Source organism: Hypanus sabinus, chromosome 18, assembly GCF_030144855.1.
Source record: "Hypanus sabinus isolate sHypSab1 chromosome 18, sHypSab1.hap1, whole genome shotgun sequence".
NCBI classification, from domain to species: Eukaryota; Metazoa; Chordata; class Chondrichthyes; order Myliobatiformes; family Dasyatidae; genus Hypanus; species Hypanus sabinus.
In genome coordinates, this window is record NC_082723.1 from 12,375,930 (window position 1) to 12,403,162 (window position 27,233).

General features: G+C 40.9%; 1 protein-coding gene across 2 annotated transcripts in view; it reads right to left on the reverse strand.

The window, feature by feature from the left end:
• Nucleotides 1-305: 305 nt before the first annotated feature.
• Nucleotides 306-27,233, reverse strand: part of LOC132407329 (G-protein-signaling modulator 1-like) — a 278,415-nt gene continuing 251,487 nt past the window's right edge. For both annotated transcript variants that reach the window (XM_059993671.1, XM_059993670.1), the window contains 3 exons: nt 9,234-9,393; nt 5,892-6,100; nt 306-1,997 (listed from right to left, as the gene is read on the reverse strand). In XM_059993671.1, coding sequence (XP_059849654.1) covers nt 1,815-1,997; nt 5,892-6,100; nt 9,234-9,393 — 552 coding nt within the window. In that variant the 3' untranslated portion in view covers nt 306-1,814. The remainder of the gene's footprint in view (nt 1,998-5,891; nt 6,101-9,233; nt 9,394-27,233) is intronic.

The following is a 27,233-nucleotide window of genomic DNA, read 5'->3' on the forward strand; positions in this document are numbered from 1 at the left end:
AAGAGTTCAGCTTCACAGCCTACGCGGAACTCGCTGAGGTGTGGGCAAAGGGGGACAAAGCTGAGGCCCTTACTGAGGACAGAGTGCTCTGCCCTCAAATTTTGTGCCTCCTATGCTCTCAGTAGAGTGTAGATCTAGTCAGTCCAGGCTTTGCGTACTGTAGTAGGTCTGGCCATTGCTCTCCCTGTCTGCCATATGGTGTAGCAAAGAAAGGGGAGGAGGCAAAATGGGTACAGAAACCACATCACTGGAAACTTTTGTTCAACACTGATCTCTGTGATCTGGATCAAACAAAACAACTGATGTATGTTTGTAGTTTTATTACAAGCTTGTGTAAAATTTAACACATTGTAAATTAACCGAAACTGCGTCTTTTAAGTAAAATGAGCCCATTCTATTTACAGAAGTTGAGTATGAAATCTAAGAGAAACATATTATTTACTGGCAGTGTCTGAGGGGTGGGTGGGGGAGAAATTGTACCAGAAGGGCTCAAATGTTAAACATACAGCAGCTGTTACAACATGAAATAGCATTTACATATCCCCAAGGGTGACAAAGAGCTTTCTTTTATTCATAAATTAAACCAAGAATTTAATTGTTTCTAGGTCAGTACAAAGGATTACTGTATTTCTGCTGGCATGCTCTCCAGGTCCAGCATATATTAGGCCTTGGCATGTTCTTGTTTTGTGGTTAAATGGATTAGAAATGCAAATATACTACAAAAAATGTAGGTGGAAAATTGGTTCCCCAAGGAGGCATCCCATTCGCTTGCTGCACTTCAATGACAAAGCCTGCGGCAGGTTGTCACTGGACTGCATTAACACAGCGGGAAATCCTCCTCCAGACAGCATGGACAAAATCTGCAGAAAGAACAGATATAAAGCGCTTGCATTTCTTTTCCACTTTCCACCACCTCAGGATGCCACAAAGCATTTCACAGCTAGCAAATTACTTCTGAGACCAGTCAGCTGCTGCAGTGTGCCCAGAAAACACCCAATAACGGTCATGTAACACTGAAATGTTGGCCAGCTCCTTTAGTGCTGGGGATGCACTTTATTTCACTTGTTGGGCAAGTCCAAGTGCCACTCTGGCACTTAGATTAATCATAGAACATAATTTTTTTTTAAAAAAGTGTATGAAGCAATTACTATAATTTAGAAGCACAGTGGCTTCAGGGTTTCAGTGAAGTATCAAAAACCCATAAACCGACGATCTCTTTGTGATCTGAGTCACTCTAACTTCAAAAGAGAAATTAATAGAAACTCGTTCAATAAGAGAAAACAATCCGTTTATCCAATGTTCTAGTATGAAAATTCCAAGCAAAGAAGTTAATTAATCTCTGAGTGTGTCTGGGGTCCATGTGAATTGGGTTTTTCACATTATATCCATAATATGTGTGTGAATGCATGAGATGTGTCTGCACATGTAAAGTGAATGAAATGTGATGTGTGGTGTGCATGTACTTTTTCCTGCACACATTCTGCGGATATCTGTATGTGACAACAGACCCACATGTTCTATAGTACCAGCAGTTTTACATTCATTCAACGCCGTCACGTACAAAATAAGCTAATGCTGTGCTGGTATCTTTCCACCTCCCACAGATAATTCTTGTACCATTTGAAATAAAGCATAATTGTTCAGATTTTGGTTCATTAATTATGATGGGTTTAAAGCAGTCGTCTAGAAGCATGTGCTGATCTCACAGGGGTAGTGTGGATAGCTTTTGGCCTAGGCTCCCTTGTAGTGTTGGCAGGGGCGTCGATCCACACAGCAAGTCCAGCTTGTTCACAAGTCTGTCGGTGGCACACTGCTCAGCAGGAGCCCGGCCTGCTCTGATCCAGCCCTTCACGGTTTGACGGAAGGTCAACTCGCTGCTCGTCCATCCGCTTGGCCTGCACCCTCTGGATCAGGCTGAAAAAGTCCTCATCGGGGACGGTGGGTCCTCGTGGTGCTGGGCTGGGCGGAGCACATCTCTGGTCGTCAATCCTGGATGACTATGGCAGAGAATAAACAGTTTGATTCATCAGACACTAACGCATTTTAAAACAAAGGAGTAATTTTAAAGCAGTTTCAATTGGTGAGGATGCCACACTGATGTGAACATTCAAGGAGAGGATGTGATGAAGGTATCTTTTCAGGTGGAGGGAAAACTTTATGTTAGAGGCACAGAAACAATACAGATCACTCAGACTCATGCACATAATTTTGTTAGCTCAAGGTTCATTAAAAGCTTAATGCCATTTACAAGCTTGACAACAGCTACTCTCAATTTTAAATTCTGATGCCATCCCTGATCTTTTTATTGTATCCTATAGAGATGCTCATGTCATCAACCTGTACATCCAAAACGAAGTTCAAGGTGCACAGCACAATGAGGAATCTCTGCCACTGTCACAAGTTACCAAACAGTAACTTAACATTAAAGGCATTTGCTGAAAACAACAAATTTCACAAGCAGTAAGAAATGGGATTGCAACTAAGGAATAAATCCTTAAATTTATGAGAAGGTTCAGGGATGGGAAGCATTAGGTAAAGAAATTTGTTTCCATATTCATATAACTATATAACATATAATAATTACAGCACAGAAACAGGCCATCTCGGCCCTTCTAGTCCGTGCCTACGCTTACACTTACCTAGTCCCACTGACCCGCACTCAGCCCATAACCCTTCATTCCTTTCCTGTTCATATACCTATCCAATTTTACTTTAAATGACAATTCTGAACCTGCCTCCACCACTTCTACTGGAAGCTCGTTCCACACAGCTACCACTCTCAGAGTAAAGAAATTCCCCCTCGTGTTACCCTTAAACTTTTGCCCCCTAACTCTCAAATCATGCCCTCTTGTTTGAATCTCCCCTACTCTCAATGGAAACCGACACACCTACATCCTTCCTGTGCTGGCCAGATGAGGGGAAGGCAAGAATTAAATCGCAGTTTCTACTCCTGATTAGTCTGAATGAAAAGTCAGAGGGTGAATTAAAGTGACTCTTAGTCAGAGTCGCTTACAATATATCAATTATAGATTGATTGTGATGAAAATCTACAACTAATAATGTACAGCTTTAAGATTTATCCAACTTGATGGCGTTAGTATCAATTTCTCCTTCTGGTGAACATATTCCCCCCCCCCCCCACCTCCACTATCCCCCACTCTGACCTTTTACTTCTTCTCACTTGCCTATAACTTCCATCTGTGTCCCCACCTCCTTCCCTTTCTTCTATGGTCCACTCTCCACTCCTATTAGATTCATTCTTCTCCAGCCCTTGACCTTTCCCCACCCACCTGGCTTCACCTATCAGCTTCCAGCTGGCCTCCTCCCCTCCCCCACCACCTTTTCATTCTGGCATCCTTCCCCCTTCCTTCTCTGTTCTGATGAAGGGCCTTGACCCAAAATGTCGACTATTTATTCTTTTCTATAGATGCTGCTTGATCGACTGACTTCCTCCAGCGTTTTGTGTGTGTTAGTTTAAAAATTATTGACCAAGCTGGTGTATATGAGCCATTCCATCATGTTTTTTGATAAGGGAAGCAGCTTGTTTGGCCGCTATAGGGAAATTAGGACTGACCATTAAATGAGACTGTCCAATATGCCAGATTTCCTCATATTCGTGAACCTGTTCGGTTTCTAATAACATTCCACCAGCTTTCCGAACATTACAGATACCTGTGTTTTATTTACTGGGTTTAATTTTAAACCAAATTCAAATATCGTGGTGAGATGTGGACTTGCATCATCTTGACTGCACTTCATCACATCATACTTTTGACTGAACTACGCAAATATTCTGAGGCCCCTGTTTTTCTCCTATAGTTCCATACATCTTCCCCTCCCCGTATTCCTTGTGAATCCCTCTGGAATGTGCATTCACTCAGGAAAAATATCACAGCAACTAAAAAAAGTCAAATGTTTCCTCCAGTCATTTCAATCTGTGCCCTTGACTCTTTTTATATATAGTACACTGTTCATCTCATTCACCGAAACAATTCATGTTTTTGAATAATTTTAATATAGTTTTAGATTTCTCTATTCCAAGAATCTCAGCCGTAGTCTCTTGAATATTTTCCCTATAACTCAAGCCTTCTCTCCCACCACTTCTCAAAGGCTTTGATATCAAACCTGAAATGTGTGCTGCACAGAACTGAATAGAAATCTTTAAAACTGTGATCAGCTGGGAATGGTGGGGTTAAGCATGCAGGTTTTATGGACTTCTGGATGGCTAATAATTAATAGAATCCTCCAAAACATTTATAATTCATTGTTTTATTAATAAGGCCAGGGGACATAGGAGCAAAATTAGGTCATGGCTCATCAAGTCTGCTCTGCCATTAGATCATGGCTGATTTATTTTCCCTCTCAACCCCATTCTCTGCCTTCTCCCCTTAACCTTTGGCCTCCTTTTTATTAGCACATTACACACTATGATAATAAATTTTCTAATGAACAAGTTTAAAGGGGGTATGGGAAAGGGATGGAAAGGGAACACGGCTGACACCAGCAGATTACAAATGATCGTCATTTTACCATACTCCATCTTGGGCTTAGCCAATGTTCTACCGAAATTCAGCTTGACTACCTTGACTTTCAACCTCTGTTACTGATTAAAGGATCACAAACTCTCCTCAACTTTCCCTACCAAAGGAATGTGGACCATTCTCACATCTGTTTAAAATTGTACCATTTACTTCATATTGTCTTTTCCCATTTTGCCTATCAAAATATTTCACACTTCCCTGTAGAATTTAATTAGTCATGTGTTTGCCAAATTTCACCAATCTGGTAGTGAATAACATAAACACGAGATTCTGCAGATGCTTGAAAAGCAGAGCAACACACACAAAATGCTGGAGGAACTCAGCAGGTCAGGCAGCATCTATGGAGAGGAATAAAGAGTCGATGTTTCGGGCTGAGAACCTTCAATAGGACTGAAAATGAAGGTGGGTGCAGGGATGTAGAAGCCAGAATAAAAAGGTAGCAGGGGAGGGATAGGAGTACAAGCTGAAAGGTGATAGGCGAGGCCAGATGAGGGGGAAGGCAGGTGGTTGAGGATAGGTGGTAAAAGTAAATGAATGAAGGAGGAATATGATAGGAAAGGAGAATAGACTGCGGGAGAAAGGAGAGAAGGAACACAATATAGGCAGGTGAGGAGAAGAAAAGGGTATAAGAGGGCAGCCAGAATGGGAAATGGAAAAGCAGGGAATAGGAATAGGGGAAAAAGCTGTTGAAATTGATGTTCACGTTGTCAAGTTGGAGGCTCCCCAGATGGAACACTCAGATGTTCTCCTCTAACCTGAGGGTGGCCTCGTCGTGGCAGGAGAGGTCATGGACTGCCATGTTGGAATGGGGTGTGAAATTAAAGTGGTTGGGCCCCAGGAAACCCTCACTCTTGCAGATGGAACAAAGGTGCTCGTCAAATCTACGTTGATCACTAGATACAGTAGACAATCCCAAACAGATCTGCAGATGAAGCGTTGCCTCACCTCAAAGACTGTTTCGGGTCCTGAATTGTGGTGAGGGAGGAAGTGTATGGGCAGTTGTAGCATTTAGTCCACTTGCAGGGATAAGTGCCAGGAGGGGGATCAGTGGGGAGGGACGAGTGGACAAGGGAATCATGGAGCAAATGATCCCCGGAGAAAGCAGAGAGTGGAGGTGGGGTGGAGGGTATGTTTACTGGTAGGATCTGGCTGAAGCTAGCAGAAGTTGTGGAAAATTATGTGCTGGACCACTTTTTTTTTGTCCATCAGCCAATCTTCTATTCAACGCTGTCTGTTCCTCTGCAATCTCACTGGCTTCAATTTGAAGCTAATTGTACAGGTGAAACGTTACTTATAAAACCTGGGATTTTTCTCACTCCTGAAGTGAGTCAAAGCCCTCACCGTTCCCACCTGGCATTTCATTAGCATGTTGAAGAACTCATCTCCGGGCTCCTGGGAGTCTCCTTCAGGCCGCAGCTGCCCCATCACCACCTGGCTGTTGTTGTGCGTGATCCTTAGTCCGGGCAGGCTGCCCACGTTGGCTCGCTGATCGTCCAACCTTCGACTCTGAGAGCTCGCTATCAAGTCAAAGAATTCCTCTGTCTGCGGAGATGCTTGAGCTGTAAAGAAAATGGTGGGGGTGGAAAACAAACGAAGGAAATGAACAACCATTAGCAGAGAGAAAAATAACAGTGAAGTATCTTAAACACAAGAGATTTTGAAGATCTGCCTGAAATCTTGGGCAACACACACAAAATGCTGGGTGAATTCAGCAAGTCAGGCAGCATCTAAGGAGGGAATAAATGATTGACATTTTATTTATGTAATTTCTGTGACTACTCATGGCAACTTGCAATACTGAAATTAGCTACAACATTTCCAGCATCTCCAGAATCTCTTGTGCTTATGACTTATCTACAATGCTGTCTGCCAACTCTCCTATAAACCTTATCAAGAGCCTAAACCTTAACCACAAACATCATTAGTTAATTCCTCCTTACCATCTGCAAATATTGGCAGTTTTGTCCTTTCAGTAATGGGTACAGAAGGAATGGGCAAAGAATGTACACCAATGCCTCTGAGCAGAACCTGCTGTAACAGGCCACTGGGAGATGTGCACACTTCCTCTAAGAATTAAATACCTAAGTGGAAGTCCTCTATCAACCTGCACACATTCTCTGAAAAGTGCAAAATTAGTCCCTTGTTAAGCAGTACTTGTATATCATAGAAATTATCCATTAAGTTTATGTGGAGCTTTAACTTTGTAAGGCACGGCTAGCATTTGACTTTCATTTGTTGGTGTATTGGACTAATAATTAGTTTCAGTGTTGACCAGACTAAAAGTATTGGGAGTTCCTAATGACACATGTAGAATTGCCATTATGTACATTACTTGATTTGTCCTTATTTAATGTGGAGCTGAGAAAACCTATTCAAAATTTACACCCCAGAAATAGGCCTTTTATCCTAAATGACTTGTGCTGTTGTTTGTGCCATGAATTCTTTCCCTTCTACCTATGTATGTTTCTATTTCCTTCTTTGCCATTAACTGTAAAACAACGAAAGTCCATCTCCTGATATCTTGTATCAGCTTCTCCGTCTAGAGATGCTGCCTTTCCAGTTTATTTCAGAATTCTACCATCCACTGTATTTAACTTCTGCCCCTCATATGCTTATCCAGCTTTGCTATTCTAATTACGCTTGGTTTAAAAATATCAGTCGAGTTCCTTAAGGGACCAAATAGCAAGTCACACATTTCTTATTCCTGGTTCTGGACTCTACACAAGTGGGAACATTATCTCTACTTTGGGCCAAACAATCCTCCTCAGAATTTTAAAGTAGCCTTTAAGGTAAGCTCCCAGCCTTCACTTCTCTAAGCCCCCAGTCATTACTGGAAGATCTGATTCACCAGGGAGTATCATCCTTGGGAACATGTCCTATGTATTTCTTAGCGCCTCCCTTTCTTCTCTATAAAATGGAGAGATGCACTGTGCTTGGCATTTCAAATATTTACCAAGCAGCCCATGATGACCGAGAAGTAACCATTTCCCATTGGTATTTCATCTATACAATGGTTAAAATGGCGATGCATTATTGACAAATTCCATATTCACCTGCTAACTGTGTTCACTCTGCCTTTCCCTGCATGGATCATCATTTTAACTTCTGGTTTCTGATAGCAAGGTTGCTGTATGACAGTACTGGAAATGCAGCCAAGAGCTTGCCACACAGTTAGACAAGATGCTGCGTAGCACTCTTCAAATGCTGACAGTGTTCCCCGTCCAGTACCGTTGAAGAGCGTTCTGCTAGAGCTAGATATAAAATACACTCCTGTACTCCTATTATGCCTGCATTCACTTCTTGCATGAGCTGTGCTGAACAGATTGCCCAATAACTGTGTCCAGACTCAGGCTTTGACATTGGGGCTTCAACAGTCTTGGTCAATTTCAATAAAAACACATTCCTGGCAGATCTGATTCAACTATTTCTTAAATCAACTTGAGTCAACTTTTCCTCTGAAAGGACCTTGTTTAATTCGGACTCTGCAGTGGCCGGTTACAAAGTTGCACCAGAAGGATCCAGACAAAATCTAGTAAAAAAAAATGCTGAAGACTAGAGGGGCAGAGGGAAGAAATTGACTCCACCACTCCTGTCCAACAGATGGAGATGTGCAAATACAAATCAGATACACAAAACACTGGAGAAACTCAGCAGGTCAGGCAGCATCTATGGAGAGGAATGAACAGTCAACATTTTGTGCTGAGATCCTTCATCAGAACTGAAGGGGGGAGGGGAAGAAGTTCAAGTTTATTTTCATTCAACCGTATACATATACACCACCAAATTAAACAACATTCCTCTGGACCACGGTGCACAACACTGTATGCATAACATATAAGTCACACACAACACTAAGATAATATTACTACATATAAATTAACACATAATAAAGTTATATTTTTGACACAAGTCAAAAAGTAAACAGCATAATACTACTGGCACTTTATACGCAATGAGACCTGGGTGGTGGCAGAGAGTTGAGGAGTCTCATGGTCTGGGGGAAGAAGCTGATTTCCATCCTGACAGTCCTTGTCCGAATGCTACTGTACCTCCTGTGTGATGGTAGGAGGTCAGAGAGATTGTTGAATGGATGGGAGGAATCATTGATAACGCTAAAGGGCCCTGCATATGCAGTTCTCCTGATGGAAGAGAGATCCCTAAAGATCCTCTCATCAGTCCTTGCAAGTACAAGCTGGCAAGCGATAGCTGAAGCCAGCTGAGGGAGAAGGTGGATGGGTGGGGTAGGAGGGATGAGGTAGGAAGCCGGGAGGCAAAGGACTTGAGAAGAAGAAATCTGATAGGGGAAAAGAGTGGATTATGGGGTAAAGGGAAGGAGGGGCTCTGAAGGGCAGATGAAAAGAAGGGGTAAAATGGGAGCCAGAGTAGGGAAAGGAAAAAGGAAAGAAAGCGGGAGTGGCAAAAATTTCCAGAAGTTAGAAAAATTGATGTTAATACCATCAGGTTGGAGACAAACCGGATGGTATGATGCTCTAACCTGAGAGTGCCCTTCTTGAGGCAGTCGAGGATGCTCTCCACTGTGCACCTAATTAACTAGCAACAGATGGACATGTTGGAATGGGAATGGCAAATAGAATTAAAATGGGTGTCCACTGGGAAATCCCTCCTATTGCTGCGGACAGAGCGAAGGTACAACAAAGCAGTACAGCATATACAATACCATCTTGTACTCACATATTCTATCCTGCAGAGGAGACACTGGGGTAGATGCACTCCCTGTCATGCCATTCTGTTGCTCTTCAAATGTACATCGCTGGTCATCCATACGATTACTTTGGAAGCGACTTAGTAAATCGAAGAAACATTCTTCATCTGAAGGATCCCGGTTTACCCTCTACACAATTCAGATGACAATAAAAGAATGTTCTGAACTTAACACTGATTTAATATTTTAGGCAACATAACGCTAATCTTATCAATGTTAACATATCCCTTTCAGTTGTTGTTTTAACTAATTAAACGAACTGATTTATTTACACATTATTCATACAAATCCACTAATGGGCAGCAAGGGGGGAGAAAAAGGAGCATATTAAATATTCCCTAACTCAGCCTTGTATGCACATGCACGTAGACAAAATGACTGTTCTGACACGAACAGTTCAGTTATTCAAATCCTGTCGCGGTACAATGAAAGATACAAACTGAAAAAGGATCTGGAGCTTTCCCGGTGTATATGACAGATAAACTTTTCTCGGGCTTCCAGCTCGGTACATGTATCAATTGCAGCCGATGTTTTGGTGACAAACTCTGCCATCTTCATCAGGATGAATGAAGAAGATGGCAGCTTGTCATTGAAACGCCAGTTACAATTGATACCTGGACAGGTTGGAAGCCCGAGAAGAGTTTAACGACACAAACCGTTATGATGAAAGGGAGCCAACTTGATATGTTGACCATATCCACAGAGTGAATTGGAGGATATATGAAGGGTGTAAATAGATGAAAAATCCAATGTAGCTGTCTACCGAGATGAAGACATTTACATTGAGGCAGCTACCTGCTTTCCTCTCCAAAGTTAGTGCCTGACAGACTTGATAACGTAATGTATTTTACTCTATGACAATGATAAAGTAAAAATTTCAGACATCCAAATGCAAATTATAGTCACTGGTATATGTTGATTTAGAGTCAACATTTCTATTATAAACTGAGAGTAGTCAAAGCATTCTTAGTTGAAAGATACTCATTTTTTGATCTGTACAAGTCACTGGTAGCAACATACAATGTATAGAATGGACAAGGTGGAGCAGAAACTAACATTAGCCCCATCGAATGGATACGGAAGGAAGTCACTAATTCATCCGAGCTATTGATTGAAAAGGTATTCATAGGTGGAATCTATCGATTTACAATTCCCACCTCTGGAAAAGTGAGCTTACCTCAAGTTTGGCTTTTCAGTAACCAAGCTCAACATTCTGACAAAGTTGGTTTATGGTTATCCCTTAACCTACACCAGTATGGCACATTACTTTGCTATTGCTTTTGGGAGCTCCACATATAATACGTTCAAAGTAAATTTATTATCAAAGTACATATATGTCACCATATACAACCTTCGGATTCACTTTCTTGCAGGCATTCACAGCAAATACAAAGATACACAATCAATGAAAAATCACACATGATGGACAAAGACCCAATGTGCAAAAGACAACAAACCATGCAAACACAAAAATAAATTTAAAAAATAGTAAGAATAAATAAGAATCAAGAACATGAACTGAAGTGTCCTTGAAAATGAGTCTATAGGTTGCGGGAACAGCTCAATGATGGGTAATTGAATTTGAGTTAAGTTATCCTCTCCGGTTCAAGAGCATGACAGTTGATGGCTAAGGGGTAATAACTGTTCCTAAACCTAGTGAGATGGGTCCTGAGGCTCCTGTACCCACTTCATGATGACAGCAGCAAGAAGAAAGCATTGCTTGGGTGTGTTTTTTTTTAAAATACAAAATTTGTTTACTACAAATATCAATGCGATACAATTATATACAAACCAGCGACTAACACAATTACTTCACTACAAATAGACAATACACATTAAACCAAAATGTTCCCATCTCTACCAATGATGGTATTTACATCCCGCGGAGCCCAATGGTTTCGGAACGCCTCTAAGGTCAAGGGAAGGGCAAGGGCCAATACAGCTCGGCACTGGTGTTGTCGTAGAGCAATGTGTGCCTTGCTCAAGGACTCAACACACTGCCTTAAGGCTGATTTATACTTGTGCGTCGCATCTACGCCATAGGTGTCGCATACCCTACGCCATAGGTTGACGTGCATCTCTCCAGAAAAGTTACTCACGCACTGTGACGACGCAGACTGCAACAACTGTGACTGGTCCGCTGACTAGCATCACATTTCCTCCTACGCATTTCCGGTTGCTTCTTTTCTGCCATGTTTGTAGGCTGTGCGTACACCGATACAAAATAGATGAATCAAATCATCAAATCCACCTGCCGACATGCGAAAATGTTTGAAATGCATTTCCTCGCCCATGTCTCTCATGAAGAAACTCAACACAGTGGCATAGAAACCCCACCGCCAACTAGCGTTTTGGTGCACACCAACGCACACTCGCTACGGCGTAGAGCGACGCAGAAGTGAAAATCAGGGCTACGGCATAGGCTGCAGCGTAGCCTGTACACACAAGTATAAATCAGTCTTTAGCCGAGGCTCAAACTAGCAACCTTCACTTCACTAGACCAATGCCTTAGCTACTTGGCCATGTGCCAACAAATCCACAATGGACTACCTCAAGAGGTGCAAGCTAAAGGTTTTGCCATGGCCCTCACAGTCCCCAGACCTAATAGGCATCCATTAGTCTCAAGATTAACGGACCATGGATTTGCTCCTTGGGAAGCTTCCAGGGTGCAGGCCTGGGCAGGGTTGCATGGGAGATTGGTAGTTGCCCATGCTGCAAGTCTCCCCTCTCCATGCCACCGATGTTGTCCAAGGGAAGGGCACTAGGACCGATCTGGTGTAATCGCAGAGCAATGTGTGGTTAAGTGCCTTGCTCAAGGACACAACACACTGCCTTAGCTGAGGCTTGAACTAGCAACCTTCAGATCACTAGACCAACGCCTTAACCACTTGCTGATGGATGCTCCTTTCCTGCAAAGGCACTCCTTGTAGATATGCTCAGTGGTGGGGGGGGGGGGGCTTCACCTCTGATGGGCCATGATGCAACCAGCCAATATACTCTCCACCACATATCTATAGGAAGTTTGTCAAAGTTTAGATGACATGCAGAATCTTCACAAACTTCTAAAAATGTAGAGGTATGCCATGCTTTCTTTGTAATGGCTCTTATGTGCTGAACCCAGGACAGATCCGCTGTTAATAACACCAAGGAATTTAAAGTTCCTGATCCTCTCCACCTTTTATCCCCGATAAGGAATGGATCATGGAGCTCTGGTTTCCTCCTCCTGTAGTCAATAATCAGCTCCTTGTTCTTACTGACACTGAGTGAAAGGTTGTTGTTGTGGCAGCACTCAGTCAGATTTTCAATCTCCCTCCTGTGCGCTGACTCATCACCACTTTTGATTCAGTCAAAGACAGTGGTGTCAGCAAACTTAAATATGGAACTGGAGCTGCGCTTAGCCTCACGGTCGTAAGTAAACAGCACGGCTTAAGCACACAGCCTTGTGGTGCACATGTGCTAATGGTGATTGTGGGAGGTGCTGTTACCAATCCAAACAGAGCGGGGTCTGCAGATGAGGAAATCAAGGATTCAAGTTGCATAGGGAGTTATTGAGGCCTAGGTCTTGGAGCTTATTGATAGTTTTGAGGGGATGTTAGCATTGAATGCCAAGCTGTAGTCAATGAAGAGTATACTGAGGTTTACATCTTCACTGTCTCGATGTTCCTGGGTTGAGTGAAGAGCCAATGAAATAGCATCTGCTGTTACCCTATTGTGGTGGTAGGCAAATTGGAGCACATCCAAGTCACTCCTCAGACAGGAGGTTATAACAGGAGGTTATGTCTCATAACCCAGCTTTCAAAGCACTTCATTACAGTGGATGCAAATTACAGGTAAATTACTTGCATGTTGCATTTTATATATTGCAACAGTGACCACACTTCAACAGTACTTATTATGTGCTTTGGGACATCCCAAAGTTGTAAAAAGCATTAGAGAAATGCACACCTTTTGCAATAACAGTCCCAATTTACTCTGCAGTAGCACACAATTTATCATAAGTTTATGGCAGCTTGCATAATATCCAAATCTATTAAGCAGAACACTTCCTGTGTTTGTTTGGTACTGTCCTCCAGTGTTCACTTGGTGGAAGACAAAGCTGGACCAAGACAACCCCGGAACTTGGGCTGCTTTTTTTGGTGTCTGTGATTGTTTTATTCCCTGAAAACCGTAGGCGTTATTTGTGCTATGCGCTATGTGCTGTTGGTAATGTGTTTTGCACTTTGGTCCCAGAGGAACTCTGATTTGTTTGGCTATATTCATGTATGGTTGAATGGTAACTAAGCTTGAAACTTGAACATATTAATGACTCTGCCTAAAGCACTGAGGATCTTATTGTCAAATTATACATCAAATACAACTTTGAAATGGAAGACTGTTTCTAAGTACATAATTTGAAAATTATACCAGACTAGTTAAGAGTAAAGATAAACAAAGCTCCCACTAACTTTGCTCCCTTAGGAGTCAGTGTGTACATAAGTATTTCCTTATGCGACTTCCAGTTCAACTAAAATGATTTTCTATTCGGCTGAAAGCAGATAACAACACGTTTCTTTTCCACACAAAGAAATCTAGAAATTACCCTACAAATTACAGATATATGACAACTGAAAATTCCAATGAGACTACAAGATAATTCTACAATTTTTTCGGACACTTTCTAGTTTTGAGGGGTTTAGCTGTAAGTGAGTTGGGACAGGGAGATGTGCTGTGTGAAATCTGCAGTAGTCAAATGTGAGATTCCAGAGAGGACCAGGTTCATTGTATGCATGGTTAATAATAAACAGATTGAACTAAAATGTAACTCATCAGAGATGGTGAGAGTCAAAGAATACAATCATAGACAGGTTGCAACACAGGTTATGAGCATTCGGTCCACTGACTTTGTGCCAACTCTATACAAGAACAAACTTGCTTTTCCACCCCTACCCTATTGTCCTGCAAGTATTTTTATTTCTAGGTACTTTATTTTTGGACATCACAAATGCATCTGGCTCCACCAACCGCCCTCCTCTAAGACTCAGTGCGTACAAAGGTTTTTCCCTCGTGTCTCTTCAAATTCATTTGAAATTATTTACTTTTTAGTTGAAAGTAGTTTTAAAACACGTTTCTATTCTATTTTCATGTGTGATCCCAAATCACTTAAATTTCACATTTTAGTTGGTTATAATTTATAGTGTAACAAAAACATTTTATATTTTGAATCCCATGGAAAAAGCCTGCTAATAAATTGGGCAAACACGAGGAAACCTGCAGATGCTGGAAATTCAAGCAACACACACAAAGTGCTGGTGGAACACAGCAGGCCAGGCAACATCTATAGGGAGAAGCGCTGTCGACGTTTTGGGCCGAGGTCCTACGTCAGGATAAATTGGGCAGCTGCTTGGCAGGCCCTACTGCAGGTCACTGCACACAGCTAAACACTGATCACCACAGCACACACATGGAAAAAGAGCAGATAAGATCCTACTTGGAAATCCTCTTAACCAAGCTTTCACATGGCACAATCACAAGAGGAACCATCTTAATCTCAGAGTTAAGGAAACTCTGAACTTCTTGGTAAGCCAAAACAAACTTTCCATTATTGATGCTGACAGAAAATCCATCTTTGAGAGAACACTTTGTCTCAAAACAGCTTAATATTGATAATGTTACAATAGGACCAAAACAACTACATTATAGGCCTGCATTGTCCGTAGGGTATAGTACTTATTGCAAAACTTGCAATGGTACAGACAAATTATTTTAAAGTTACTAAGATTGCAAAGGCATAAGTTGATTTAATCAATGTTTGAAAATAAAAAGACAAAGCAACACACAAACACACAATGCTGGAGGAACTTAAATTAGGCAGCATCTCTGCAGGGGAATTAACAGCCAACATTTTGGGCTGAGACCCTTCATCAGAACTCGAAAGTAAGGAAGAGGGGAAGGAGGATTGTTAGAAGGTGGTAGGTCAAGCTAGGGGGATAGGAAAGGTAAAGGGCTGGAGAGGAAGGAATCTGATAGGAGAGGAGAGGGGAACATAGGGGAAAGGGAAGGAGGAGGGGACCCAAGGGGAGGTGATAGGCAGGTGAGAACAGGTAACAAGCCAGTGTGGGGAACAGAAGAAGAGAAGGGGAGGGATTTTTTTTTAAAATCAGAAGGAGCAATCGATATTCATGCCATCAGGTTGGAGGCTACCTAGATGTTGCTCCTCCATCCTGAGGCTTACTTTAAAGATGAATCCTTTAGGGGCACCCAAACAATTAATCAGTCACTCTATCAGGTGACCTATCTAAAGTGCTTTTACAGCCTGTTGCCTCTTATTTCAGATTTGGGAACAGGAGCCTGTTAGTCAGTGATTCACATAATGATCTCAAGGCACAAGTCTGATTCCTTTCCCAGCAGCTGGGGAACTTAATTTCAGTTAATTAAACAAATCTGGAATAAAAAAGAGACAGCACTAGCATGCTGACTATAAAGCTACCAGATTGTCACACAGGCCCAGATGGTTCACTAAACATCATTAAGAAATCTGCCATCATTGCACAATCTGTTTTTTATCCAGACCCACAGTTATAGACTTGAGTCTTAACTACTTTCTGAAAGACCCAGCAAGCCCTTCAGTTCAAGAGCAATTAGGGCAGGTAGTAAATGGTGGCCTTGCCTGCCCTGCACAATTCCTCTGAACAAACAGAAAAAGTATAATGCAACACAGGAGGCTCTTCACTTCAATATTCCCGACTGCTTCTCAGAACTAGCAATTAAAACGACTCCCCAATGTGCTCTTTCCTTTGCAAGTACACATTTAATGTAATAGTGAATGAGATTAGCATAGATAGGCTCTTCATGGTCGGCATAGTTGCAGAGGGCTACAAAGCTTATTTGTATTCTGTATGAGTGAGTCTGTAACCATCTTTGGAAGGTTCAGCATCTCCATTAACCCTCTCCTGCATGGGGCACACAGATATATCACAAAACAGTTTTCCTGCCAATGCTGAAGTCAACGAGGTTCAGTTAAAAACATCTTCAGGGCTGTAATTTGCCATCGGCATTGGTGAGAATCCTGACCTGCAGGGACACTGTGAGCACATCAATAAAGAGTTATGATCCATCCTGAAGAAGAGTGTCTGTAGTTATGTACTTAATCATCAGAGGATCTGAACAAAGTTGTACAGACTTTTAAAAAGTCATTTGTGGAAGAGTGTGTCAGGGTCTTCACCAACTAGAAGTCCTGGATGAACCAAGAGATTTGCAATCTTCTGTAGGCCAGATCAGTGGCAGTCTAGTGATTGACTTGGACATCTTCTCCAATCTGTTGACCAAGTAAAATTCAAGAGGTACAGTTATGACCTCTGGAAAGCCACCTCACATGAGAAGTGGGAACCCTGGACCAAACTTAAATCACAGAACGAAGCTCAATAGCTGAGGCAAGGCTTCAGTGATGTCATTACCAATGAAGTAAAACCAGGTGATATACAGGTGTCCCCCCGTTTTTCGAACGTTTGCTTTACGTCAACTCACTGTTATGAGAAACCTACATTAGTTACCTGTTTTAGCTAACAGAAGGTGTTTTCACTGTTACAAAAAAAGGCAGCGTGCGCCCCGAGTAGCCAAGCTCCTCCCTCGGAACTGCATTCCAGCCGGCATTGCTTAAACACGTGCCTGTGAGCATCTGTGATGTATGTCGATTTATTTTGGGCATCCGTTAGCAAGATGAGTTCTAAGGCATCGGAAAAACCTAAAAGAACGTTCAAGGGTGTTACACTCAGCATAAAACTAGACATAATTAAGCTTTTCGATCGTGATGAACAAAGTTAGGATATAGTGAGTTTGCCTAAAGGTTTGTGGAAGTTGACGAAGATGATGTTGAAGAGGTTTTGGCATCCCGTGACCAAGAACTGAGAGATGAAGAGCTGATGAAGAGGAAAGGATAACAACTGAAGCCAAATGCAAAAGCGAACGGCCCAAAAGTGAAGTCATCCAGGAAATGAACAGGAAGCAATTGTGTGAGATTTTTGCTGCAATTGACAATGCTGCAATGATTACAGAAAAGCATGACTTTAATTACTTTGAGTGCTTAGAAAGAACTGTATGATAGAAAAATGCACGAGACTAAGCAGTCAAGCATACTGTCATTTTTCAAGCCTTCCACATTAGCCACAGCAGATGACGAAACTCGACCTTTGAAGTCATCCAGGAACTGAACAGGAAGCAATTGTGTGAGATTTTTGCTGCAATTGACAATGCTGCAATGATTACAGACCTTTAACATTGAGGCAGGCAGACATAGGAGAAGGTGACCTCTCTTTTCACTGCTGTCATCACAAAGGAGGTACTATAGGAGCCTCAAGTCCCACACCAACAGGTTCAGGAACAGTTTTTAACCTACAACCATCAGGACCTTGAACCAGTGTGGATAACTTCACTCATCCCATCACTGAACTGATCCCACAACCTATGGACTCACTTTCAAGAACTCTACAACTCATGTTCTGAATATTTATTATTCAGATGCACATTGGTTGTCCATCTTTGTTGGGTGCAGTTTTTCCAATGATTCTATTGTGTTTGTATTTATCATGAATGCCCCAAGTAAATGAATCGCAAGGCTTTATACGGTGACATATATGTACTTTGATAATAAATTTACTTTGAAGTTCAATGGCAGCTGCCTGAAATACAATTTGGATACAAGAGTAGATAGATGCAAATGACAAAAAAAATGGTTCTTTTGATGATGATCTGTTAGAGGTTATTTGACAAGGCTATAATTAAAATATAAATTAAACAAATATCTTTAATGAGTGACTGATTTTGGAAAGCAGAGAACAGTGAGGTGAGCAAATTAGGTACAAAATTAGCTCAAATTCAATTGTGAATTTTAAAAGAGTTCTATGTAGCAAACTAAAGAGCCCTTTTAAATTATATTTATTATAAGTTGGTTGGGGGGGTGGTTATTAGGATAATCTAGATAGGTAGGGCCAACTTTTTCATTAGGTATTAATAAGGTCTCCATATTTCTCCCTTGCATTTCTTCTCCTTGTTCTCTTGACATTGCTGACTTTTGGAGATACGGTTTCTGGTAGCTTAAGTTTCAGTGTCGATGGGGTCCAGGCAAGAGAGGTGAGGTGAACGTGTACAGGTCATGTGCAACACTGTCCTTTCTCAAACCCACCTAACAGCAAACAGCACCTGTCATCTTCTCACTGGGTCATGACCAAAACACTCAGCGATTCTGGTTCATGAAGCTGATTCAAAGAGCAGCAACCTATCAAGGATTCTCTTAACTTGCTATACCATCAGGACAAAATTAACTCAGGAATAACATTGCTGTCCCGGAGTCTGACATTGGAAGATATTATGAAATTCCAGAATCAAACAACAATCTGAGGATCTTTACCTCAATGGATCCAAACAAAGGCTCACTAAAGGCTGATTTATACTTGTATGTCGCATCTATGCCATAGGTACTGCGTACCCTACACCATACCCTGCACCGTAGGGTGACATGCACCTCCCCAAAAAAAGTAACTCATGCGTTGTGGCAACACAGACCACAACAACTGTGATTGGTCTGCTTGTTAGCATTGCATTTCCGGTTGCTTCTTCTCTGCCATGTCTGTACACCAATACGAAATAGATGAACCAAGTCGTCAAATCTACCTGCCGTCATGCGAAAATGTTTGAAATGCATTTCCTCGTCCATGTCTCTCACAAAGAAACTCAACACAGTGGCATAGAAACTAGCGTTTTGGCGCATACCACTGCATGCTCGCTACAGCATAGAGCCAACACTGCAGGGAAAATCAGGGCTACGGCATAGCCTGTACACACAAGTGTAAATCAGCCTTAATCCTTTCAATTGGGAAAGATGATATGGACAGCAAAACCCTCCTACCCATCAAACTTTATAGTGCTCTTAATGACTCCTGGAGTGGAACGTCAAATGAACCGAGAGACAAGTTCTAGAGTACTGTAAGTTTAGGGGAGAACTGGACAGTAACACTGCTGAAACCCAACAGGACTTACAACATAATTGTTGACCAATTCCATATTAATAATTTCTGCAGCAGTTTCCTTTTAGTTCTGGGTAAGCTACAAATTAAAGAAACTGAATTTCCTAAGAAGGCTACAGGCTCCACTAGAATCTTCAGTAAACACGAGGAAATCTGCAGATGCTGGAAATTCAAGCAACACACACAAAATGCTGGTGGAACGCAGCAAGCCAGGCAGCGTCTATAGGAAGAAGCACTGTTGACGTTTTGGGCCAAGACCCTTTATCAGGACAGCGAGACAGGAAAGTGAGAATCTTCAGTAGTTTACCATAATTAGTTCAGAATATAATCTGGTTGAGTCCAACATACTGTGGAACAAAAGCATGAATTTTCACAATGGCTAATGTGCCTGCTCTTGCATGCACATTAGCCATTGTAAGTGCTTTTGGCTCTTTTGGCCAAAGCCATTCCGGTATTACAGAAAAATAAAGCAACATTTCTCAACATAAAAAGGGAGATTTGTATCAAATTAATGGAGCAGATAATAACCATTCAGGAACTTTGTTTCTGTTACAGAAAAAAATGCAAGAGTTAAAAGTATTTCTATAGCACCAATCAAAAATTAACAGTGTGGAAAATTTCCACCATGGATTAATAAATAATACCATGACTCTTCAACTTTCAACTTTATATATTTCTGAGCAATTTGCAAGATTGAGACTTCCACAGATAACAAAGGCATCCTTTATTCTAGATCAAGTGTTTGCAACCTCTTTCTTGACTTGGACCCAATACCATAAACCGAGGGGTCCATGGGCCCTAGGTTGCAAACTGCTGCTCTAGATTCTGTTTGAGAGGATGAGATTTTTATTGCTGTCATTGAATGTGTCCCGGTACACTGCCTAATCAAAGTGCTGGCACCAGCAATACTAAACTACACAACAAAAGTACTGCACTTACTAAAATACATACCTGGACACAACCTCAGTTGTCAGTAATTTATTGAGTTCAAGGTACCAGTAACTGAAATAATTAATTCTAGAGAATGCAATAATCTATACATGAGTACACTTCTTGAATTCCCCAATGTTCAGGTACCACTCCAACAAAGTGCCATGATTCTCCCTTAGGCAGATGCTAGACAAATTTACATCTGTTTGGACTATCTAAATCATAGGGATTTAAAATAATCCAGTTAAACAGTTGAGTTTTGCTAAGTTAATGCTATCTTCACAAAAATGTAAATGGAATGAACCTAAAGTGAGAAATGAACAAGCTCTTAGGTGTGATTATGTTCTAAAGAGCAAGATATCATGCCAATCCAATCATGAGGTTTTTAATTCATAGAATCATGATAAAAGGCCACATAGTTGAAGGCCATTCAACAAAATTCCAGCTCAGGAACTGAAAGTACAGACTCAAATCCTAATTTCACTTTGCTTCCTCATACCCTATTTATATTCCTTTAAAAATTCTGTCTAAATCCTTTTCAAATTATCCATCTTCATTATCGTAATAGGCATCCATGATTAAGCACCCCAAAATCCTGACTTGTGAAAATATTCACAATATTTCAGTTTTCTGCAAATAGTCCTCAAAGTATAAACTTCTCCCAAGCCATCATAGTTCCCACGAGTGGGAGAAAGCTGAGCTCCGGAAAAATAAAATTCCTCCTTTCTGAGCTCAGACAGGTCCACATAGTGCGAATTGAGAAGTTTCAGCATGGAATGCTCACACTGTAACTCTGTGCAATAATTTATGGCTTATTATTAATAGTGATTAATTGAATGAACACATTATCTTTTCCTCTGTGGGATCAGTTTGAATGTATATCTCATGAGCAGTTTGACAATCTTCCTCTGCCAGGTAATGGTTGCCAGATATCTATTGTTAATCTGTCCTCTCTAACAACCTTACAGATACCTATTACATTGCAATTGACAAGGTTCACTTCCCTCCAACACTGAAACATTTCATTCATAGTTACCGTGCGTAATCAATTCCTAGCGTTAAACATTTGCTGTACAAAAGTTTGCCAAGAGCATTCATGGTTAAAGACCATGATTGCCTACGTCACACAGCACAGCACACAATGAATGAATATGTTATAGGTGTTCTATGATCCTTCCTACAAAGTCACCCTGAAATAATTGAAGAACAAATTTGTTCTCATGCTAGAGTGTTAAGCTGCAGAACACAAACACATTGAACTAGATTTATGAAGACAAGATAATCTCACCTGTAATCGATACACACATTTTTGTTTTACTCTCCTTTCCCATAAGGCAAAACAACTCACTACAGACAAAGCTTTTAGATTCCTGTATAATTCATTCTACGGAAAACCTATGACAAAAAGTACAGCTTGTGTAACCCCAACCCTAACCATGCATTAGCTTGTTTCCGTCCTGGTGATCAGAGTCTAAAAGCTTTTACTGCATCCCTTAGCGAACAACCTAAGCTTTTCAAAACCTTGGGGATTCCAAAGTGCTTTACAGTGATTGAAAGTATCACTGGTCAGTGTGAGAATGTTCTGTCTTTTGATATGAAGTGTTTGCATCAAGTATTCCTAGACAGTGCATGACCAGAAACAAAATAAGGTTCCTTCTGTTCCATAAACACATATATATGTGAATCTAAACTCATACAGAGAAATTAATGGGCCTGAAATCCCCATGACCTAATCACCTGCATTTTAGGACAGAGGCCATGGTGTGGAGGCTGGTTTTCATAATGTGCTAAGCTGTTTGCATAAATCTTTGCACCTTATGACAGAGTCCATGGAGAGGAGGCTGGTTTTCGTAATGTACTAAGCTGTTTGCATAAGTCTCTACATCTTCAGATTTTAAAGGAAGTGGCAATGGAGATAGTGGATGCACTGGTTGTCATTGTCTGGCTTCCACAGATCCTTGAATGGTTTTCACAGACTGGAAGATAGCAAATGTAAGAAATAGATGCATTTAAAAAAGACACGAGAGTGAGAACAGGTATCTACAAACCAGCTGGTTTGTAATCAGTACTATGGAGCCTATTAGAATCCATTATTCAGAAAGTAAAGCAGCAAACACTAATAGAACTGTGCAAAATCCACCATGGATTTATAAAAGGTAGAACAAGTTTGTCGAACTTTTTAACTTAGACTTTCAGAAAGCCTATGATACAACCTTATTACCCAATTAACAGAGGAAATGATCCAAGGATGTGCTCAATATATTTTTGAACAAATATCCTCGCAGACTTTTGGGAATTTCTGGGGCATGACTACTCAAAGTGAAGGAGTACTTGGGACATTACTGAGTGCTTGAGGGGTGGACGAGTTTGTGTTTCCTACGTTGTGTTTAACATCACTGTTAACCTCAGGACACACTGGTTCCAAGTGGACGAACATCATCTGTGATCCTGAGGGAGTGTCTAAGAAAGAGACAATAATGACTAGCAAAGGAAAAAAGCCAGCTGCTCTACAAACAGGACTGGTGTGTACCATGTGCTCACTAATGGAATTAGATCCTACACAATTCAGAGTTCACTACTTACAAATAAAGCTACACAATACAGAATGCAAAGAATAATGTCAGCCTCTCTTACCAGCACCTACAGTACAATATACTGCAAAATTGAACACGTCACTTTCAACATCATTGTCACTTCAGACAGGACAAGGAAAATTGCAACACACTGTCCTAGTGTGTAAATTCATGCTGCTTGCTATGTAAAGTGAGCTTCCCTCCTCATTTACATTAACGATTGCCCCTGAATTAAACCTATACAGCAGAAAACTAAAAATTTTCCTTTCCTGCAGATGTATTGACCTCTAATGAACTGACTTAAATGCTCCCTGTCTAAGTTTCCCCAGTGCATTTTAATATACTGATTTATCCACACGAGATCATGAAGAGAATGTGTGTACTCTGAATAACACCTTTGAATTAATGCCTGGACTAATAATGTTTCTTTTTCATTTTTGTACACAGAAGAAACCTGGGACACATCACTTGTAGGTTTGTTTAACAGCTCAGTAGTATACCGATCTTCATTGAAATAGGATTTTTACTGAAATGGCAGCAGTTAAAATTGGGCCTGGCTTTGTTAACCTAAGAATCAGTATCGCTTGTCAAACTAGTGTTGGCTGGTGAAAACAACAAACATTTCACAACGTATCACTTTCTTGAACCATGAGGGACCACAAAGAGTCCAAAACAGAGCTCAGACTATTTCAAGGTGGAATCTCAAACATTTTTACAACTTCCGATGGATTTTTACCACTCAACTCTCTCTGGCCACTTTACACAAATGTCAATTCAGTGAAAAGTCCTGAAAATATTTTTTCCATCCACTGGATTGATTGTGGAATTGTATTTGTTCATAGTTGTTCTGTAAATAAGGAATAGATGCGAAACCCGCTAAATAGATGTCAAGTTAGGAAACCATTTGAGCAGACTGCAATTTGAAGCATCATGTCTGATTTTCTAGTTGTTTGAATTTCCACACCACCTTTTGGGTCGCATTTAAAGAAAAACATTTCAAATAGCTGAATTAAGTTTACTTTTCTAATAGTTCTTTAAATCCACCCCTTTGTATTGACATGTCAATCTGAGCACCCTCACTATTACTGACCTCAGAATTTAACTGAATTATCGTGTATAAGAAATGCTCCAAAACATCAAGATTGCTTCAAATTTACATCCAAGCTTCTAGGTCTACAGTACAGATATTTGTTTCTGCCATACGTGGCCAACGGCTGTTGCCTGGTGCAAGCAGTTATTTCCGAATGTGCTAAGCCTTAGCCTCCAGCATTTATCTTGGCGAGATGCTAAATATTTGCTGAATAGCTCGATAATGTTACAGCTCCAGGGAGTTAGTGCCTGCAGGAGGAATGATGATGAAAGAAGGGTCTCTAAGGTAGACAAGCGAAACAGAACAAGGTATTCTGAAATGCATGGGCATTAAAAATGTTAGTCAATTAATGTAATATTCCAGACAATGAACAATTAACATTTCTAACTAAAATGTTAATTACTTATTTAACATATTGGATATAGGCATGAAGGCATAATTGTGACAGTGCCAGCACTTTGTAAAAGCTACCTTTAATAGTTCCATGCTCCTTGCTCTTTCCCCATTGCTTTGACATTGTCCAAGTATTTAACTAATTTCCTTTCAAGAGTTCTTAATAAACCCGCTTCCAGCAACCTCCCAGGCAGCAGATTCACAAACACTGTAGTCATACCCATTCCATATTTCACTGCAGGGTTCTAAAAGGGTAATGACCATTTTTCAACCAGTTTTCCCATCAATCACATTGCTCTTAGACACTCAGATGGTTTTATAAGGGGATATATCTTGCTGGATAAAAGTCCCACCGTTTACATAAAATGAACATCCTCCATGTGTCTTTTTGTAAAATTATGAAGTATTTGTCTAAGTATCTTTGTCCCATCCATTTTGGACACTTAACTTACTAGGGATTAATGCAATGATGGGTTAACTCAGAAAATCCAGCTACCTATTGTTGTCTAGGGGATAATGTATTGTCTGATGGAAATATAAAAGTCACTCAGTTCATTCAGGCTGCAGCTTTTTGGTTGGAGAGAGAGACAGATTTTTGAAACCTGCCAGCTTTTCCTTTCATCCGATCTTGATCTGCATTTGTCCTTTAACGAGGCCATTCCATGGAAAACTTGTCATCCGGGCAAGGATGGACACACACACCGGTCTCATACGTTTCTCCTGGTGTGTCTGAGGGGTGTTCCCCAGACCCTCTTTTATCCTTACTCACGGGGTCTCAGATGTCAATCAGGTTGGGATGATGCAATCCCTCAACCAGCCCACTCTGGTCGTCCCCTGAGGGCGTCAATGAATAGTACAGTACTCAATACACAATTCCGTCTCCAAGAGACAATGGCCGTTATCTGTGGCTTTGTATCGCTGAGGCCAGGACCCACATTCCAAACCCTTCTGGATCCTGCGTGTCTCTCTCTCATTTCCTGGGTCCCAGACCTGAATTAATAGCGATCTTGCGATTCTCACAAAGGAGGGGGCTACTTTGTACCCTTCGGCCCCTCAGAGTTGTGGCACATTCGTAACACTAGATTCTTCTGAATTTCAATCTCTCTCCATTCAGTTAATAAACTACCTTTTGAATCTCCTTACTAAAGAGTGCGATGACACATTTCTCCATGTTAAACATCATTTTTCAGGTTTTTGCCCAATCACACTATCTATATCCCTTTACAGAATCATGATGTCCTCATCACAAATGTCCTTCCCACCTCCTTCATATCATTGGCAAACTTAGAAACTTTACAGAATCTCACTCCTTCAATCATTAATGCACCAAGTCATTAAGGGACAGGATAGACATGAAATTTAATGCAGCTGACTTCTTTCATTTCACGTGTTCTCGGTAAAATATTCTTTTCGGAGACTTGTTTAGTGATCAACAAAATTTAATCAATAAAAGATAGCTCAAAATAGAATCTAATGGACAAGTAGAGCCAAATCTTTAAAAGAAAATCTTGTATAAAATCTGTACAGAGCTTTTAAATAACTTAATGGTTGCATAGGCTTCCACTATTAAGTTTCAATCTTGTGATATTTGTTATCCAGATTTATATGTGTTCAAAACAACTTTTATTGAATGAGAATCAGGTTTATTACCACTCACTTCTATGATGTGAAATTTGTTGTTTTGTGGCACTAGTACAGTAATAGATATAAAAACTATGAATTACAACATATGTTGTGCAGAATAAAAGGAATAATGAAGTAGTGTTCATGGACTGTTCAGAAATTTGAATGCGGAGGAGAAAGAAGCTGCTCTCATAAATGGTTAGAGCACAGGGAATTGTCATTCACCCCACACCAGCACCTAACCAACTAAGTCATCGGTTCTACCCTTTCTGCTCCTATCTTCAGTGATCTGTAAACTTTTATTCAGTAGAGATTTAGTCAGTTTCCTCCTGAATATAACAACAGACCCTCCTCCTTCACGTCTGCAGGCAATGCGTTCCAGAAACCAGAAGCTGCACATTCTCTGTTTTATAACTATGACCTTTTGTCCAGACCGCCCCATTTTATACATCCTAACTATTCACCTCAGTCTTTTCAGGGGGCCTTTCTAACATTCTTTCTCTAATGTGGCAATAAAAGTGAACTGTTGAGGCAGGACCTTAACACTGATGAATGCCTCAGTAACTGTCTTCTCAACATTCCCTGCTGTTTTCAATGATTTGTGTGCATGTGCTCCTAAAGGCCTCTAGCTTTTGCTACATTTCGAACAATATTCTTCATGCTGTAGCAATTTCCTACTTCTCCTGCTAGAAGGCATCCTTTCCTCTGCATTAAAACTTCATCTGCCATGACAAATATATAAAATTAATTAAGCAGTGGAAAAAGAGAGCAAAAACATTGAGGTAATGTTCATGGCTCGCTTCACTATCCAGTCAGAAATCTAACGGCAGAGCGAAAGAAGCAGTTCCTAAACTGCCCCTGTAATTTGTAAATTGTAGAATGCCTCTGCCCACTCGACCTGCACGCCTGTATACCCTGTAGCAATCTATCCTTCTCACAGATTTTAAAACTGGCACTTTTTGTAGTCTTATTTTTATTACTTCAATTACCTTCAGACATCATAAAATCAAAGGAAAAACTTCCTTCTCTTTATGACTGAAATTCATGTTGTTACACTTGTACTTTTTTATCAAATTACTGTAAAAATGTCAGCAGTAATAGTGAGAGCAGGTATATATAGCTAGGGTGCCTAAGACTTTTACAAGTTGTATTTGTTACATGGTGCAGACAGAGTGTTTGTAAATCTCTGGGAACAAAGGATGTTGGGAATGGTGAGGGTGAAGCACTGTGGTAGGGGTGTGGGACAGGTGGCAGAGAAGGAGTGCCGGGGACAGGAGGTGGCACTGAGGCAGTCACACACCCAGGCCTGAGACACCAGGCAAGGTCATTTGATTCCAAACAACTGGTTTATTGGTCATTACA